The sequence below is a fragment of the Phymastichus coffea genome, unplaced genomic scaffold (genome assembly GCF_024137745.1).
Source record: "Phymastichus coffea isolate CEN01 unplaced genomic scaffold, Cenicafe_Pcof_1.1 PCOF00063, whole genome shotgun sequence".
Taxonomy (NCBI): domain Eukaryota; kingdom Metazoa; phylum Arthropoda; class Insecta; order Hymenoptera; family Eulophidae; genus Phymastichus; species Phymastichus coffea.
The window spans coordinates 720,284-740,515 of record NW_026706874.1 but is presented as its reverse complement, the minus strand read 5'-3'; the positions used below and the strand labels follow the sequence as shown (position 1 = coordinate 740,515).

Genomic DNA, 20,232 nt, shown 5'->3' with positions numbered 1-20,232 from the left:
ACAATTTTGTGAAGACAGCATTGTGAAATAAAACAAATTACTGCGGTACGGAACAAATTGAGCAATAGTTAAAGAAAATTAAATCGGTTTTATTCAAATATCTTCGTATTTACTTTACATTTTCAGATACATATTGAAATAGAAGTACTTAATTCTGCAATAATAATGCAATATATATTTTTTTCCTATAAAATATTGAAAATAATAGTAATTGATATTATGCTTAAAATGTAATATTAATAACGATTCTATTTTCTTTATATTCGGATTTATGAAAAAAATACTTTATCTTCAGGATAAAATATCAAAGATTACAATAATCTAATCAAAAATTTTTTTTAATTTCGATCTTGACAGTAAACAATTATTCAATAATTGTTTTGTTACGTCAAAACATTGATGCAACAGATCAGAAATTTAATAAACTTATTTTTATAAATATGCTTTATAATTTTATCAGAGTTTTATTTAAGATGACTCATAAATATAGGGTAATATATAAAAAAGTATAGGCTATTACAAAAATTTAAATCTATGATAATTCAAGTTTAAGAGACAGTTATTAAAACATTTCATTAATTGTATCTAATTATTTAATAAATAATGGTAGGAGTGATTTTACATACGGTATAATCAAATAATATAGCTATAAAGTTATATATGAACAACTATCCAAATATTGTTACCATAAATTATGATGACAGTATATTACTTCATCAAAAACTTCGTCAAGCATATTTTCATTTTCAATAGCTTGTAACTTCAATCATAATTTTTCACTTGTTTTCAAATGTTTTTTATGATTTTAGTTTCTCGCAGGTTTTGTTATCAGGCTTCAATTTAAATCTAGTTTCACACTGGCAACTATAACCTTTGGCGCTTGTATTCAAAAGACATAACTGTTCGCAGTTGCCATTCTTGATTTCACATGGATTTTTCGTTGGTTTTTCTATTTCGAAAGTTTTCACTTGGTCTAATTGTTCATTACGATAAACGATGAATATTTCACAGCACTTGTTCAAACATTTTATATTATTAAGATGGCATACGTCCAAACTGGTACCTACGTTTTTATTTGATTTTCCCTTTTTGTTGACGAAGTAAAGTTTCATATTTATGTAAAGCAAACTTTGAATATCCGTTACATCTGTATTCAATACAAACCGCTTCTTCGACTGTAAGTAGTCGTATGATTCTAGTCCTCCTCGATGTGCAAAGTAAAGAAATCCATTTTTTTTATCCACAGCTAAAGCTTGAATATAATTTTGAGTCAAAAGTGTCGTTTGATTCGTCCCATCCATATCTGCCATGATTATCTGAGCATAATTTTAATCTAATAAGTCATTCGTAAGTAATTGACAATACAAGCTACGTACATATATTATGTTTTACCTTTGAATCTGCCAGATTTGCTTCTTCCAGAATGAACATCATGCCATTTTCCGGTATCAAAATTACATCTTTCGGTTCGTTCAATGCCAACGGCAGAACATAGTGTAATTTTCCATCAACCACATTAATTTGTTTTGCTATTCGATCAACTACATAAATTGTCTTGGTAACACTATCAACTGCTATTGCAGTTTTGATCCAGTCAGCAGTGAATTGTGGAAGATTTGGATAATCTTTATTATTTGTAGAGCGAATAATGCTCTTAGACTCAGTCGTTGCATAATATATCGTTTGGTCGAGGTATGGGCCGAACGACGTAATTCCGAAATGTTTATCCTCTACTTTAACCTTAACGTTATCATCAGTATGATTATATAATGTGATTGTGCCATCATTAAATTTAATAAGAAACATATCATTATTAGGTGGTTGGTTTGGACTTGGTTTTACCTCTGGACTCGACTTACCACCAGCTGGAAAACAGATTAAATTATAGAAAAACAGAATATTACGTATAAATATAATAATACATACAAACTGTAAAGTATATGCCAAAACCAATAGCAACTAAGAAGATGATGGCAAGTATGCTTATAAGGCAGTTGCGCGACAAACACATTGTTTAAGGAAGATGTAAAATAATCAGCGGTCACTCGAGTACTGTAGATTTCTACATGAAGCCTTTTATATATTTTATTAGTCATATAATCAACGCATTATCACATACACATACACATTGTTATCAACAAAGGAAAAAATTCACAATAAGAGTATTGGCTATAATTCATTTCCTGCTTCCCGAATTTTACATTTATAACTTAACATACAAATTGGAGATAGTATAAAGCATAGTGAATAAGATGCGATACGAAGAAATTAAAACTGCGATAATCCATATTATTAGAAAAAAAATATTAAAGTAGTAAAGGACTTGATGAGTACTGTAAGTCCTAAATGCAATTGATCGCATGATATGGTGCGACAAATAGCAGATGAGACTGTATCAGCGCCCATGCCTCTCGACGTTCTGAACTATATCCATTGTTGTTGATGAACGCATGTATATGTCATCATTGCCGTATCGTCAAGTCACAGCTCCGTGGTTAGTCCTGGAGGCTGTAGTCCACGTGCTATGCACATAGTTACTAGACTATCGGACCCTCATTACTCACATTAAAAATAAAAATTTTTCAAGAACTTTTAAAAAATAACAGGTGTGATGAGATGAATATGCTGATAGAACTGCTAAAAAACTTGAAAAGTCAAAATTTTTGTATAGGATTATCGCAGTATTTTACAGTATTAACATATGATTAACCTTTGGTCAGTGGACTAGTAAGCGAAAAGGAAGCGAGAACGCAAGGAGCAGGAGCATACGGACGTCGAGAAGCTATGCATGTGTAAAGGTCCAACACCGCTGCCGCAGTCAGCGGAACAGGAGGCCGGAAAGTTCAAGCGGTAAGTGACAGAGCTCTCGTTTCGCTCTTTCTTGGGTACCGACCAGGCAAGTTACTTTAACAGCTTAATATTTTTCTCTCGCGTACTATGCCTTTGTCTGTCTTATTTGCATACTTCGTGCATCGCTTAAGTGTAATTGTAAAATAACGGCTCTTTTCCCAACCGAGGGTTTTTTTACACCAATTATTTAGTATAGTTTAATAATAGAATTCATTGTTTCTTTGTTTTTCCGTTTGTTTCTGCAATCAAAATAATGATTCCAAATATGACAATTATTTTCGCTTAACCTTACACTGTCTTACCAACTTTACTCACAAATACAGTTGACAATGAATATATTACTGGAAGATCCACTTTCTTCCTATATACGTCGAGTCAACATTTTTTTATAAGCTTGCTTCCGCTTAAAAAATTATACTACTTCATATTAAATTATAATAATTTTCCAGACCCCTTTCGTCAAATTAATGGCTGATTCTTTAAATTTATTAAATTTTCATTATCTCCCATTTATTTTTCTCCAAATTGTCATTCGCATTTTTTCATCAAAAATCAAAAGTAAATTATACAATTGTAAAAAAAATCATTTATTTCCTAAACCATGAATAACCTAAATAATAAAGTAATAACTCTGAAATAGCACATACATAATTCACATTGATGAACGTTTAACAATTAAGAAGTAGTTAAGATTATTAATAATTAAGAAATATTTTTAAGTCGCAAATAAATTTTTCCATTCAATTCAAGAGTTCCCTATTTTTTGTCTAATATATCAAATTTATACAGATTTCATACAATAATATAAATGATTTTATTTGATTAAGCAGATTATTGATATCGATTATGAAAATTGTCGATTCATTCACCAAGCAACGGTAATTAACTACTTCTTTATGATATAAGCACTGTCAGATTATACTTTTAATAACGCTTGTTTTTTACGTAACTTAATATGAATAATGCTAATGAATTAACATTATTTCTGTAAAAATGTACTGATTTTTCTAGTACACATCTTACACAAGTACAAAATTAAAAAAACTACTATTCATATTACTTTCCGAAACTATTTTATATAAGATTTAGTTTAAGCTAAGAAAAAAAGACGTCATCCCTTTTCTCTCTAAATTTATGGTAATATTAGGCACCTATGTACAAATCAAAGATCTATGAGATTAACTGAACAATTTTTTCCTTTATTGAAATCTATCATAAATCTAATTCTTCCATTTTTCTAAAAAAATCGATGAGCTAGAACTTTAACCGTGTCCTTTTAAATCCTGAGATTCGAGTTATTTTATGAATTATAATTTGATAAGTTAAAGATAATCAAATAACTTGATTGCTGTAAATAACTATATAGAAATATTATTTTTATTATGTTCGTATCACAGATATGTATTGTACGGAATACTGCTAATTCATCTACATATTTTTTCCAAATTAATAAACTATGAAGTAATCATTAGATATTTCCAAGACTAGTTTGAAAAAGTGGTTCTTTTAAACATAAAATGATAAATCTTCATCTATAATACAGTTCTTCAAGAACATTGCTTAGCGCTGTTTTCTACAGCTAACTGAACTACTAACACGATACTAAAATTTGACAATGTCGCATTATACAGTAATACATACTTATATAGAACGATGTATATGCTTGTCTGATTTTGCCAGGTGTTCAGTAAATGCTATGTTTATTTATTAATACTTAATTAAAAAGTACGACAATATAGTCTAACGGGTTATAGATTTCTTCTGTAAAAGTTTTTCAGGTTGATTCTTGGTACTGTTAATGAACTCGACAATGGCACCGAAATGCTTGGAGTTGTAGAATCTGTTTTTTAAGTGCTCAGTGTAATTGAGTTGGTTCCTGGTGTTGCTGGAGTGCTCGGTGTAGTTGAGCTAGTTCCTGATACTACTGAAGAACTCAGCAGTGGTACCGGAGTGCTTGGAGTTGAGGATTCTATTTCTGAAGTGCTCAGTGTAATTAAGTTTGTTTCTGGTTTTACTAGAGTGCTTGGTGTAGTTAAGTTGAATCCTGGTACTGTAAAAGAACTCAGCAGTGGCGCTGAAGTGCTTGGAGTTGTAGATTCTGTTTTTAGAGTGTTTAATGTTATTGAATTGGTTTCTGGAGTTGCTGGATTGCTCGGTTTAGTTGAGCTAGTTCCTGATGCAGCTGAAGAACTCAGCGATGGTACCGAAGTGCTTGGAGTTGAGGATTTTATTTCCGAAGTACTCAGAGTAATTACGTTTGTTCCTGGTTTTACTAGAGTGCTTGGTATAGTTAAGTTGATTCCTGGTACTGCTATAAAACTCGTCGAAGGCACAAAAGTACTTGGAATTGTAGATTCTGTTTTTGAAGTACTTGCTGCAGTTAAATTTGTTCCGAATGTTGTTGGATTGCTTAATGTAGTTGAATTGGTTTCTAATTTTACTGGAGAACTCATCGATGGTGCCGTAGTGGTTGGAGTTGAGAATTCCGTTGCTGAAGTGCTCAGTGTAGTTAAGTTTGTTTCTAGTATTGCTGGAGTGCTGAATATAGTTGAGATGGTTTCTGGTGTTGATGAAAATGTTATCGTCGACTTTGCAGTGCTAGTAGTATTTGGATGTATTGTCCCTGATTCTTTGATTATTGAACTGATATTTGGTAGGTCAATAACTCCAACAGAATCCATAACTACAGTAGTTGTCGGATAAGTAATTTCTAGCTTAATAGTTGAAAGGTTCGTAGTAATCACCGAGTTATTTGAATTTGCTGCTTTTTATGATAAATGATAAATATAAATCAATTCATTTATTTATATTGTGCCACGATAATGATACTTACAGGTCATATAGTGGATCATAATTCCAAGTAGTCCACCAATGATAATTATTCCTGTCACTATTAGAATCATTCTACTTTTAGAATGTATGAAGTTCTCCATGACAACCTTTAATTCTTTATAATCAGGTAGAATCGAAAAAAAAATCAGATACTTCGATGCGAGCTGAAAACGAACTGTTCTCGAGTTCGTTTTAGCCAAAATCTTTTTACTCTTATCATGACTGATAATAAATACATTAAGCAAGGTTCTTACATAGTTTGCTGAGCGGAAATAATTTAGACTCTCAAATTTCGTTCTATCCTTCAGGAAGAAAACAATAACGCACTGATTACATACAAGTCACGGTAGATTGCGTTATCAAATATGATAGTACGTAAGATTACTACTTATTGTAACGTACGCCGCAAGTCACACTGAATCTCTTCGTAATGAACTTTTGGTATTGATGTTTGATAACAAAAGCTACATTTTGATTAAAAGAAGATCCAGGCATAACGATTCATCTTCATTTTCAAATACTAGTGTGGTTAGATAGGCAAATGTTTTTACTTTTTTTTAATTTTTATGTTATTTAATAATGTGTTTGCATTAGTAAAATCTTTTAGATGTCAATTTTATGATTTGAGTAATACAGACGTGTTACTAACGTAATTTGAAATACATTAAAATTGTTGATATTTGCTGGTAAATAAAAATTCAATATGTAATAAAAATTTATTTGTAATTTATAATTTAACAAACATAGATTTTGTAAAGCGATATTTTTACATGGTATCGATTGTAATTATCAAAGCTAAGTAACAAAATTATAAAGTTTATTGTTCCATATGACCTTCATATAAAGAAAGTTAATACTTAGCTTATCAATGCGGGACAGCTTGTGGCTAGTACGTTTTATTTATTGAAGTTTTCTCGTTCCAAATTCCGTATTCTTTTATATTCTCAATAAAACTTGTATTCTCAACCTTTGTATTCTCAATAAAAACTGTTTATGTCCAAAAATACTTTTTTTTTTGTCCCTAGTTACATTCCGTATACTAATTATTTTCCAAACTATTTTATTTAACATCAGATCTTTAATAATTTGGTCTCGTTTTTCAAAGAGATCAGAGAAAGAGAGGGAGAGAGAATCACGCATACATAGGTATAATAATACTTTAATCGAAGAGGAGTGGCCAATTCGGCTCGTTAGTTGTGCGTGTACAAAATAGATGAGAGATGCTTCCGGTTTTCGATCTATTGTGATAACTTTTGAGCTTTGCCTTGTCGGAGTCAACGTACGCAGTAGAGAGTTTATGAAATTTTGCGCATTGCGGACTTGAGCAGCTTCTATGTGTCACAGATTGCCTCAAGCGAATTGTCTTTGAAATGAGCAAGTTGAATGCACGGTAGTTTACATTTATTCGATGAGAATCAGAATAAAATTATCAAATTTTTTTCAATATTAAAATAATTTTTTATAATTTATCTATACCAGTTTTAGTGTCTGGCGAACTTTTACCACTATCGTGATAAATTGATAGATAAAATTATTATTCTGATAATCTTTCATTATAGACTATGGTCAATACGATTATAAAACCAATTTACGTCGTCATTCTGAATATGAAGTACAAAAAGTTAATATAAAACATAATCACAGTGCATACAAAATTATTTATAAGCAATATTCGTATATACGATTGTCAGCTTTGTTTCGATGCCACAATCGCATTCGCTCTCGCTGTCGCGCGTTGAGACAATCGCCCTTATCGCGCTCTATACTCTCGCTCGACGATGTGCACTTCAGGAGTTTCCACGCTTGCGAGCTGTGCGATATTATACTTGCGTGCTTTTCAAATGAGAGACATGCGGTCGAGGTATTATAACAAAATTTTAGATAACTTTATCGCGATGATTATTAAAATCTTCAATCGAGAAAGCGGCATTGCAGTGACTACTATTAATAGTTAAAAAAATTAACGGTCAGAGTCATAAAAAAAGGGAAAGAGAAAAGTGCAGCGGACGAAAAAATGGATTTACTGTGCACCACACTTGTCGCACGTGTGTGCACATGCAAGTGTCGCGTGTCGGCTTGGACAAGTATTACCATAAATTTTCTCCCTCACCTCCTCCTGTTCGTTCTTTTTTTCTGCTCGGCGCTCCCGTCGCACAGCCTCCTCTTTCATTATTCTAACGCTTAGCAATCGCTCGTTTTCACGCCTTCCTCTTTTTTTTCTCACTGCCATCCGGCACTAATGATCTGTCTTTCGGTTTGAGCGCAAACTAATGGCTCATTTGCGATGAAGTGCCCATACAATTAGCCACGACACGATTATCGTGTTTAGTCTCCTTCTCGAGAATAATTTTGCGATTGCGTATAATCGAACTTCAGTCGATTTGGAAAAACGGATTTTCGGTATAATGCATTAAAAGAGAACTCTTATTGCCGTAAAATTCTTGAACATCTTATTTGTTAATATTCTTGGTTTGAGAAACAAATTTTAACACATTGAGAGGGACATGACCCATATAAGGCACACATTGTACATATACATTTCTTTAGTTTCATAAAGATAAACAATGATTTTTTTGTATGATACGTCTTATCAACACTGATTTTTCATTTTTAGCGATCCTTAGAAGTTATTCCTGCTGCATCATATTAGAAGTACGGAAATTTCCCATTTTCAGATTTCGTTTTATAGTGTTATAGTAATAACCTATACAAAATAAAATTAATTATCGGTACATTAATCACCATATATCACAAAATATATACATACATCTGATTAATATGGCAGTATAGGCGTGAGCCACATTGAAAGGGCGGGGAAACCGATTAGCCGCTTATTTCCTTTCTTTTATCCTTCCATTTTTGCTTACACATACGCATTGATATATTTGTTCCATCCTTGTCTACATACACATATACATGTATACACCCGGAAGCGGCGCTCCTCTCCTCTGCGCTATTCAAACTTTGTACAACTACACGATCAGCAGCTTCAGTCGAGGCTTGGCTTTGAACGTGCATATCCTCTCGTGATGTGAATGATTCTATTTATTTATTTATATTTTTTTATTTGTCAGACTTTTTTCTTGTGCGTGAAAAGACTTGAAGTGATTTGAAACTGAAGTATGTATGGTTGATTGTTGCGTTATTTATTATATTAGATTTCTTTTTGGTGAAAATGATGAATGATTCGAGGACCTTTTATTCAAATTGTTTACTTTACTCTGTCTTGATCATGGGCGCATAAAAGTAAGATAAAAACAGCGAATTTCAAAAACATTTCAAATGAACTCGTCCATACACGCTATTTTAAGAATATTTTTTTTCTAGGATGTAATAAATTTACGAAATGTTTGCTAGTGAGGACGTTTAACACAACCGCCAGCACAACGCTATATAATAATTTTTGATACAAAAATATCATTTACGATTTAAATTATTACTGGGTTATTATATCAGCGAGCAGTGTTTGTACTTTAGATCTTTAAACGAGAAAAAAAACATAAACAAAAAAAATTATGCTATGGAAACAGCTGTTACGCGTTCGTGTAAAAACTGTGAAAATTCGAAAAAAAAAAGAAAGAAAACGACGGACGGTGGGTTCATCGCTTCTCCTTTCACGCAAAAACACAACGGGTCCGCGCCCTTTCCTGTTGCATATCACGCATGGGCGCTTGGCAATTAGGCGAACGCGCGCTCGCTCGTTGGCGCAACGATGATCGTCCGCACGGAGTAGCGTCAACCCTTTTCTCGTCAGCTTCTATATCCCTCGGTCAAAGGCCTTTTGACTAAATCCACATACATACATACGGTCTTATCTTGGGCTAAAGTAAAGATCATTTTTTGCTCAAGTACAAATTCTCTGACTTATATTTGATTTTACGATAATATGCCATTTTTACAAGAATATGACAATTAAATGGGATTGATTATGACGTTTATTCATCTCTACTTTAATTAAGTAGCTTAGAATAATTTTACAATATTGTATTTTGCATCTAGTCTGCATAGTTGTTTGAACCTTTAAAATGTGCACCGCACAGATTCTCTGTTTCAGAGGTCAGTTAAAACAACCGTTTCATTGTAGTTTATTTATATCCAAAAAATTATATATATACACCCTTTTCTAATTATTATTAAGTTTTGCAGCTAAAATTTTTTTTACTTTTCTTTTAATTTATAATTACTTTATAAACGTGATTATGGCTGGATTCAATAAGTTTAAAATACTTCTGCGTTTAGATTCTGCTTGTTGCATGGTATATAATATATATAAATAGCGGTTATCAAGTATGCAAAAATATTTTTAATATCCATAAGTTTCGCTAAGCGTATTTTACCATCCTAGAAATTATTTTATCAGAGCTCAGTTCATATCTTAGTAAAAAAGACGCTTTTAGAATCTTGCAAAATAAAGTATAATCAAATAAATATAGAAAGAAAAAAAAATTGTTTAAATAACAAAATACATGAGTGATTATCTGTATATTATGATAAAGCAGAAGATAGTCAATGCGTTGATCATATCTAGTATCTACCATGATGAAAATTTCCAACAAGAAGAGTCTATAGATATAGATCTCGAGAGTAGAGATCAGAGGTAATGGATATAGATCTCAAGGATTCAGTAGAAGTTCATCTGAATGCAAATTAAATCAAAATGTGTCGGTTGCTAAAAAGTGATGAAGACTTTCTACTTGAAGGTAACAATATATGAACATTTTTGTAGTGGAAGCCATAAACGACTTAAATTTGAAATTGCAATTACCGGCAGTTACCTTATTTAACCTCAGTAGATCTGAAAACACCTCGCGTAGTTAAAGGAAAAATTAATGCAGAATATTTTTATAAAAAAGATTTTTTAATATTTTGTAAAATAGTCAGCTGCTTAGTTCAGAACATAGTTGAGTTTAACCATAGTAAACTGCAGAATCTTAAGATCAATCTCTACCTTAGGGGCCTTATTGTGATGATGGTCCTGCGCACTTGGAAATTGCGCATTTTTCGCTAATATAATAAAACTAAATAAATCATCCAGCAAACGAAATTCCAGAATTGGCTTGAGACATATTAATACAATAATAAAACAATCAACAAAAAAAATAAACATACCAAAGTTTTAGATATCATGGAAAAATAAGTAACACTAGGAACCATGACATCTTGTAACATCAAACAAATACTATGTAAAATATGTAAAAATAAACCGCAAAATCTAAAACAAAATATGAAACATATGAAAAAAGATTAAACATTAAATAATTAAATAAGCAAAATTATTGGAAGAACAAAGAATCTTTTGTAAAACAGGAAGTGATAGTAAAGGTCTTTGGAAGTATATAAATAATAGCCAAAACGTGTCAAAAAAACAATTAACAGATATAGAATAAAAAAAAACAAAAAATTAGCGACAAAACAATTACAAATAAGAACGAAATTAATAATAGCATAATTAATATGTTTAGTGTCGTTGAAAATAAACTTGCAGCAGAAATAACAGATCCAGAGAACAGCATTTATATTGACGTAACATATCGCAAAAAAAAATTCTATTTAAATTATGCAGACAGCGATAAAATACCATAAATGATCACAAATATAAAAAATAAAGCGAGAGTAATGAACGATATTAAATTAGAAATACTTAAACTTATTACTCCAAATATATCAATACTTGATTATACTTATAATTTATGCATTGGAATCATAACATATTATCAAAGAAACTAGAATATTATAGAATTCGAGGAATACCGCACCAATTATTGAAAGTTATTTAACTAATAGATTAAAGTTGGTAAAATTTAATATGCACTTCAGTAACAGAAAACATCTAATCTTTGGAATACTGCAAGGTACTATTTTAGGACCATGATTATATATACCTGCTACGTAAACGATTGAATCTCACTGTTACAGTTGAAATTGAACCTTTGATATGCAATTATGAGCAATTTTTTAATATAAATTTAATTATCAATTATGGCGGAATGACAAAATTAGCAAATACTATTTTTTATTATCTAATTAGGTATATTTTAACGCAAATATTTCTAAAACATCAATATAAAAGATTAATATGTTAGTAAAAAAAATAGCTCAAAACCACATTTGAACTGTCTTGCAAAATTATAAAGCAAAGAAATACGAGAGTGACATCCAATAAACAAAAATTCAATTTATTTTCGACAATGTTTCACTGATTTGTCTTATAGCCTCATCAGGTTCTTTATTCAAACAATAAATCGATCAGTTGTACAAACAAGATGATAATTTTACAATAAAAATGATATCAAATCGAATAACAAAAAAACACATACCAACGCAACTGAAAAATTTTTCAAGATTACATTATCAATGTTAAATAAAATAAACAATATAGTCAAGTTACTTAATACAAAGCAATCAGAAAATGCAATACAAAATATAAGCGAGAAGTTACACGATACAAGTCAAACTGAAAAACAATGAGAGAAATACGAGCAAAATACACAAATAATCATATTAATATATGGAATTATTATTAGCAAAGCCTATTTTCAATAAAACAAGGATAGGAAAATAATATAGTATTAGATAACCAATAAGAATAAATCTATTTAAGAAGTTGAAAAATACTATTGTATTGTTTACTGAGATATTGAGTATCCTCTTGTCTGTTAATAGCATTACTGAATGTATTAATAAATATCATTTCGGAAATCCTCATTAATCTCCTTATTAATTTCTTTGTCTGAAATTCAAGCATTGTTAAAATCGAAGCGGTGCGTCGAATTATCAGTAAGATGTTTCAATCGAAAGTAACCTGTTCATTGGAGTATTTTCATGTTCCTTAATTCTTTGTTTGAGTTTCCTTTTTGTCTGCCCTATATAAACAGCCGGATATTCTTACATTGAAATTTATAAACAATGCGAGTCTCTCATATTTCTTTGCTTTATAATTTCCCAAGATTTAACATGATTGAGAGTAATAATATGGTTAATTATCCAACATTTAAGCTATGTCTGGAATTGTACCTACAAATAATCCGACAGACACTGTTTGGATCAAATTGGCCCATTTATTCGAGTTCCACGATCTGGTTGATCAATAACGCCATCACTGCAAGCGTAATATGCAATGAAAAAACAATTTCAACAATCAAACTGATAAACTAGTTTTAATAACAATTTCAGAAAAAAATGTTGCTAATGATTAACATTTTCGAACTCCGACGTTGAGGAAAAAAAAAACGAATCAGTCAATACAAAGAAAAAGATACTGAAATGTATAATTAGACAACCATTGAAATAACTTTTTCTTCAAATGTTCATTAATATTTTCCTCGTGTTGCATAGAAAAGAAAAAATCAACGTTGATATTATGATAAAAGAAGAAAATTGACAAAACTTTTTTGCTGGCACAAGCGGGGTTGAAAAATAGCGCAGCGTGAAAAATTCAAAACAAGATTAATGTGCTGGACGAGCGCGCGCGCCCGTCGTGATCAAATAAAAAGAATGGTAAAATGTGCGTCTAGGCTCAGGGAGAGAAAATAGAGTTGAGAGAGAGAAAGTAAAGTGTTCTCGAGATGCTTTGGCTATTTAAGTTGGCATTTTTAAATACATCCTCGGCAAAACACACATAAGTAATGATAACGGAGACACTCGGTCATACATGTACAGACGAAGCCACAAACAATTTACAATTCAAAGGAAAATCGGAAGGTTCGGTCTGTACACGTATACATACATCGGTGTGAGAGTATACGCTGGTAGTTCATCAAACGGCGTCTCGCTTTGTGAGCTGCATCTAATACACCTGCAAAGTAACTCGACGGGGCTGCTGCTGTTGGAAATTCAATTCCAGCGCGCTGCTGCGTATAGCGCCAGAGCATCCCTTTGGAGGATTTCACCGTTCTTCCTTACTCTTTCTCCCGCTTTTCTCTCTCACTCTCTCCCTCTCTATCGTATATCTATCCATCTGCATTTCCCTATACGATTCGCCGTGGATTTACCACGTAGAGGTCAAACGCACGCATACAAAACATTAGATTCATTCGATTTTTTTCACGCTACATTGCAGATACCAAAAAATTCTGCTAAAAGCCAGGAGAGATGCTTACCGGAACCGATAAGAGTGAGAGTGTGTGGGTTGGGAGGAGAGGAGGATGTAATTGCACGTCGAGCTTGACTTATAGCGTGTAAATCAGTGTCATCCGGGTTGCTTTGAGGGAGGATATACCTAGAGACGCTCGCTGATATTGTTTTTGGACTCGTCGCTCGTCAATTCTAAAAACCAATCTTGCGTACATTCATATTTCAGAAAAAATAGACGAGATAAAAAAAATCGCTTGAAAATTGGCAGTTATACAGCTGTCGCTCCTTAAAACCATCCATGAACAATGCACGGGAAGTCCAAATCTCGGCTTGATCGTCAATTCGAATCGAAAGCAATTTCGGTAATCCTCGCGTGCGCTCCTCTCAAAAGTGCATCATCGAGATATAGACAAATCGCGCCAGCTTTTATCCCCTGTCTAATTGCGTTTATTGTGTGCTTTGGCGCGATAAAAAAGCGGCGGAACTTTGCATCTTTCCAGACTAATTGCTAATGAGATTGGACGGAATTTTTGCTGTTACAGCTGAGCTGCAATACGTTTTTACAATATCACTCGGCAGCTTCAACTTCCAGCTTCTTGCGCGTAATCGTCGAAAGTATACGCGATTCAGTTACCGCCCTTTCGGGGGGAAGAAAAAACAAGTCATCGCATATTCGCATCAGTGCATTCACATTCCAAGTAACGCGCACATTTCTTCGAGAACTATATCGAAAAGAAGGCAAAAAACTGAAATACCGTCGTCGCAGATGCTACATAAAACCTCGTCAAGCGCCTTGCGAGCGTGTTCCGTGCCAAAAGTAATTGCCTATAATTTATATTACTCACCATTGATATGTAAATATGCGCGTGGCAACGTTTGGTTTGCTTTTCGCAGCGAGTCTATCGCTTGACTTTTCTTGCGCATTTATACACCGAAATAAAAAGGAAAACATTTTTGGAAGGCTCTGAAATAGTATCGTGATATTCTTTTAAGCGATAGGTTCCCGATCAGCTTTGAATACCTCATTAGAAATACTCTATATGCTCATATTCATATCTTTTAGAGTTTATCAAAAATAATTTCATGAGTGTTATAATACAATAATGTGTAAACATATAAATGAATTATTTGGATGTAGTTGTGGTACAAAAAATCATGAAAAAATGATCAAATAGCAATTCATTTTTTCCAGTGTCTTAGATAATTCAAAAATTACATTTTTCTTGACGTTTGTAGGATTTCCTCTAAGGAGAAAAAGGAACTGGTAGAAAGTTTTGAGCTTTGGTTTGTCAAGCAGTTTAAGATGTGCGTAAAATGGATGAAAAAAATTGGCAGATCTACATTTTTTTACAAAGGATATATGTGCTAATTTAAAAATAAAATTTAAAAAGAACTAGAAACCCTCCTCGAGATCAATCGATAATTTATCACAATTGATCATAATAATCATTAGCAAATAATACAGAGGTCGTCGGAAGAAGGTAAATACTATAATGTTCTTTTTCTTTAACTATGACAATTATATATGACAATTATTATGCTTCAAAGATAACTCTGGAGCATAAGGCACTACATGACGATTATCTACTTCATAATCATTAGGACGTAAATATATTTTTCCAGTATCTCTTCGGCAATAAGAAACGCAACCGTTTTCATCATTTATTATTGTTCCTTCTTGAAATTGTCTAGGATATTTTTTCGAACATTTCCCATCAATAATATACCAATCTTCACAAGGAACGTGTATCATATTATTCATTACAATTAACGCGGTTTTTCCTTTTTGGCTAACAAGAATTTTTCCCTGGAAAAAATCACTCGATCACCTCTTCTGCTTCCGCACATTCGAATTCCCCGCCGTAATCGACTCTCCACCAATAACATCTCGCTTACGCTTTCTGGACCAACGACATTCAATGCTTATTAATATGGCGGCGTTCTAAGAGCTGGCGACCTTTTATATAGGGATTTTGGATAGGACATTATCTGAAGAAATAGTATGAGGATGGATAATTTGAATAAAATGCAATCTCCACTTTGTGAGAAATCTCAGTCTATCCAGTGGGGCGCTGTTCAGCGCAAAACGGGAACGCGACCTAGCAGATTCGTTGCCCACTAATCCTTTCCGGTAAGATTAGTCGCTGTGTGTGCCGGCAATATACAGGAAATTAATTTTCAAAATTACCTGAGCACAAACTAGCCCCATCACACTCGGCTTAAGTCATAATTGAGCTCGTCGAGGTTTGTGCGGCATTTACCGCTAAAACGTTTATTTCGAGACAAAGATAGGACACACACCTAAGGTCACTCAACTCTAAAAAGCTAAAAAAAATAGATATATACACAAGAGAGAGACGCTTAACGCGCGGACGCTCATCGTCAAACGGGCGTAATTGGTCATCTGAGCCCCTTCTGCTTGTCCAGGCACACATCAAAAGCAGTCATCGCTTCGACGCGCATTTTGCATCTTTTTCAGGGGCTAAAAGGGATGCGCGTGGCTAAGAATAGGCTTCTCGTCTGAGTGTGCAAAAATCTCGGCTGTGTGATTTTGGCCACACGATGTACGTAAAAGACTTTCTCGCTCTCTCTCTCTCTCTCTCTCTCTTGTACTCTTATGGATGGACAATAAGCAGAGAGATTGTTCAAACGATATTTCGATATAGCGTACAAGTTTTTGGCTGGCAGTTTACTGTTGCATGTGTATTTTTAAATTTCGCTGACTTGCCTTTTTAGGCCGATACACCTACGAAACGAATAAAAAAAAGAATATTCCGTATCAAAGGGTGTTAAAAGAGTCTTTTGTTATTGAGTGTGAATTTTCAGTCGAAAATGGCTACTACAAATATAACTCCGGTAGAAAGTAAAGTTGTAAAAATAAAGTCAGAAAATTTAGATCGTGGTAAACTCTACACCATATTTTTTCTCGGCAAACGTATTAACTGTTTACAGTTTTTTCATTTGCAAAACCAGGATTCACACGGGCAAACACAAAAAAATAAGAAACAATTGCTAAAGAGAACTTGAAAGTGCACTAATAAACGAAAAAATAAGAACTTCATTGTAAAAGCTAGCCAGTAACAATTTAGAATTGAAAAAATATAAAAATTTGAAAAAATAAACAAAGAAGAAATGAAATTTTTATGTCATGCAACGTATTCATCAAAAATTTAAACGTTTAAAGCAAAGCAAATTACCAAGAAACAGTCCGCGCACACGCGTCTTACATGCAATTCCAACATATAATATCCATTAGTATTCCAAGCATCATGTCAACGAATTAATTAAATTCAACGAAAAAAATAAAGAGAGAGATGCATAGCAGTTTCCGAGAGAGAGCAAAGCATATTACAAGTTCGTCAACGTTTGCACGTAATGCTTAAGCATTTGCCTGGCGAAGTGAAATGAGAAGGGCGAAGGTCGTCGTTGTGTAGGCGTACAACAGTGGTACAGGGAAGTTACACGTGTATATATATATATATATATGTGTGTGTATATATATATATATATACCAAAGCGCGCAAGCCCGTAATTTCAGTCAAAGTGGATTCCGTGTAAAACCCTAATAAAGTTAATTGCGCGTTCTTTGATACGCTTAATCGTTAGCAAGCACGCGGCCTAATTATTTTATTGATATCATTCCAATTGAGTGGCTATGCAATGAGAGCATGCTTTTAATGGCTCTTTACCTGACGCCTATTGTCACTGTCTGTCTTTTTTCTTCTTTCGCGATCGCAGAATAGGAATAAGAGAAATGCTTCGATTATTTCCGCTTGTCGAAACTGTAACGCGAGTGTTTGGATGAATATTGTCAAGTCCATTGTGATTTTCATGGAAAAGCACATCGAAAGGGTTAACACACGATATATACATCAAACGCTGCTGTGAGTCCCGTGAATACAAAGTGTAAGTCTCTTAGCCATCAGTACCACAGAGCTATTGTCTTTGTTGTCAAACGCAAGCGTCTGTGAATATTCCTTGAGCTTTGAAATCCATAAAGATCCTTTTGTCTACTTCTTCTTTCCTCGAGTCGATTGCTCGTTTTACTTTCTCTTCCAAGTCAGTATCGAGACTCTTGTCTTTGCTGAAAATTTTCCGAGTCACAATGTTTTGATGTAATCTGAAACAAATCTATTTTCTGTGTATCAATGATTAATTAATTGGAGTGTTTCATAAATAGACGTATACTTTAGTCATTGAACTAATTAATTACACTGATATTGCACGTCGATTGCGACGGTCGTATAAGAGATACGTAGATCTAAGATCTCTTGTTAGTCGTGAATAGCTTTGTCTAATTGTTACTCTGTGCAACTCTTATAGGATAGCGTTAAATAATTGAATAGCTTTACTGGGCATTCAAAGGATAATGTTTATGTGAATTTTCTTGAAGGATATGTACTGCTCCACTTATTTCCAAATACGTGTTATTATTTACGGTTCAATCGAGTATATACGCTCTGTTTTACCAACTGCGTAATAGTTTAAAGTAATGAAGGTAAGAATCACATTTTCTTGATAAAAAAACGACCGTCGGTAAAACAATTCATTGGTTTTATATTGACTTTGTTGAGTGTTAATGTGATGCATCAAAATTCACGCTAAATATCTCTCAACTAAATAAAGTAATACCAAAATATACTAATGTATTAAACTAGAAATCAAATAGCCGAATATTTGCATATTTGGAAAAAAAGTAGAAACAATTGAAAACTAAAAAGAAGAAATCGAAAGAGGAACGGTGAGGAGAGAGTGTGTGTGTGTGTAGAGGGAGCAGCAAGAGAAGAGAAAGTGGGGTTGGTGCAAAGTGCGACGACGAGAAGCGGGGAGGGTTTGACTCTCGCCCGGGGGCGCACAGTCGCGCGCCGCAGCCCCGTGTGGCTACACCGCGGCACGCTACCGTCTTTCCATCCTTGCTCACCCTCTCTCTATTTTGTGAGTGTGTGTGTCTATGACGCTCGAGTGTTTTTCTTATTTTGCAGCTTCGAATACTAATCCCCAATGATGCTGCCTCCTCGTTTTCTTGTTCATTGGTGAGTCGATGAGTCATGTTTTGTTATTTAAAGGAATATTTACTTAACAGCTGTTTGACGTTGATGCGCGAGATGAAAAAATTGAAACGAACTTTAATATCATAGAATGTTTTATTGTAGATCGTAAACTTTTCGGATCGTAACTTATATTTTTTCTCGGTGTTTATCGAAGAAAATTCTATTTTGTATGGAGACATGTGCTTGATTTTCATTTCAATCGAATCCGGCCCGTTTTAAAAAACCATACAATACTACAGCTGATAATAATTTTTAATATGACGTAATAATAAGTATTATTGCATGCATAAAATAAAAAAAAGACAACCTTATGAAATGACATTTGCCGAAAAATCTATGTTGTCTGTCAAAAAGGAAAAATCTCAGTCAAGCATTAACTGCAATTCCACTTATGCACTAATAAAAAAACTAAGTTTCTGTTTTCGTTTGAGAAACGATAGAGAAAAAAGCAGGAATAAGAAAAAAACAACAACGCACAACTCCGTCGAACGTAGTATGAAAAAAGGAGAGCCCATCATATTCATTCTCGGGACCTTCTCTCCGCTCGATGATTCGCCGCGCGTTAAAGTTCAAGATCGAATTACCAAGTCCTGATATTGCAGCCCCTCTCTCTCTCTCTCTCTCTCTCTCTCTCTCTCTCTCTCTCTCTCTCTCTCTCTCTCTCTCTCTCTCTCTTTTATTTCGCTTGAGAAAATGTGCTCGTTACAATGCCGAAAGTTTTGATCGAAACTCGCGCGTCTTTCTCTCGGGCGACGCACCGTTGGTGATAAAATTCTCTTCTCTTTTTCATTCACCGAATCCAATAAATTTATCAAGTTGCAAATCGAGTGGATCAATAATCTAACAACAATGATAAATTAAATATATTCATAGCAGATAACTTGATATGTCAGATAATGCGTTATCAACTAGAAGGGAAATTGTGTTTTCCAACAAATTCTCGCGAAGTGCTATGCGAAAAGCTATGAACTCACACGGTTGACCCGTTTTCAATTTACTCCTCATTATTTATTTTCTGGAAGAAAAGAATCGAGACTTTCATTTTGTCTTTCAATATTCTCTTTCTATAATGAAACTATCGATTGATACAACTTTTTAAAATAGAACGAGACATATAAGAATGTTTCCACCTATCTCCGATGTTCAATTCTTTTTTATTCCGTTTCCGTTAAAATAACAAAGTCAATAATCGATAGCAATAGTTCCATGCACGAAAGTTTATGAAACTTTATGACTTTCTAAGTCATCAATACGAATGAAAAAAAAAATTATAAATACAATGATCGTGTGGTTAAGTTTTACAGAGAGAGAGAGAGAGAGGATTCGTAAAGCCAGTTTAAGCACTCTGCGGCAGGGGAAAATATAACGACGACAATGAGGGTATTTATAGCTCTGCGCCACGCCGCATAGATCTTTGATAGTTTAT

At 33.4% G+C, this 20,232-nt stretch overlaps 1 protein-coding gene across 1 annotated transcript; it reads right to left on the bottom strand.

Annotated features, from left to right (window-relative positions):
- Positions 1-4,697: 4,697 nt before the first annotated feature.
- Positions 4,698-5,531, bottom strand: LOC131667201 (mucin-2-like). Its single transcript, XM_058940473.1, has one exon. It carries the CDS (start codon positions 5,529-5,531, stop codon positions 4,698-4,700), a length of 834 nt encoding a protein of 277 aa, XP_058796456.1.
- Between the last annotated feature and the right edge of the window lie 14,701 nt (positions 5,532-20,232).

What these genes read in the sequence shown, in the direction of transcription:
- LOC131667201 (XM_058940473.1), bottom strand. Translation starts at nt 5,531, where the DNA reads ATGGATTCTGTTGGAGTTATTGACCTACCAAATATCAGTTCAATAATC.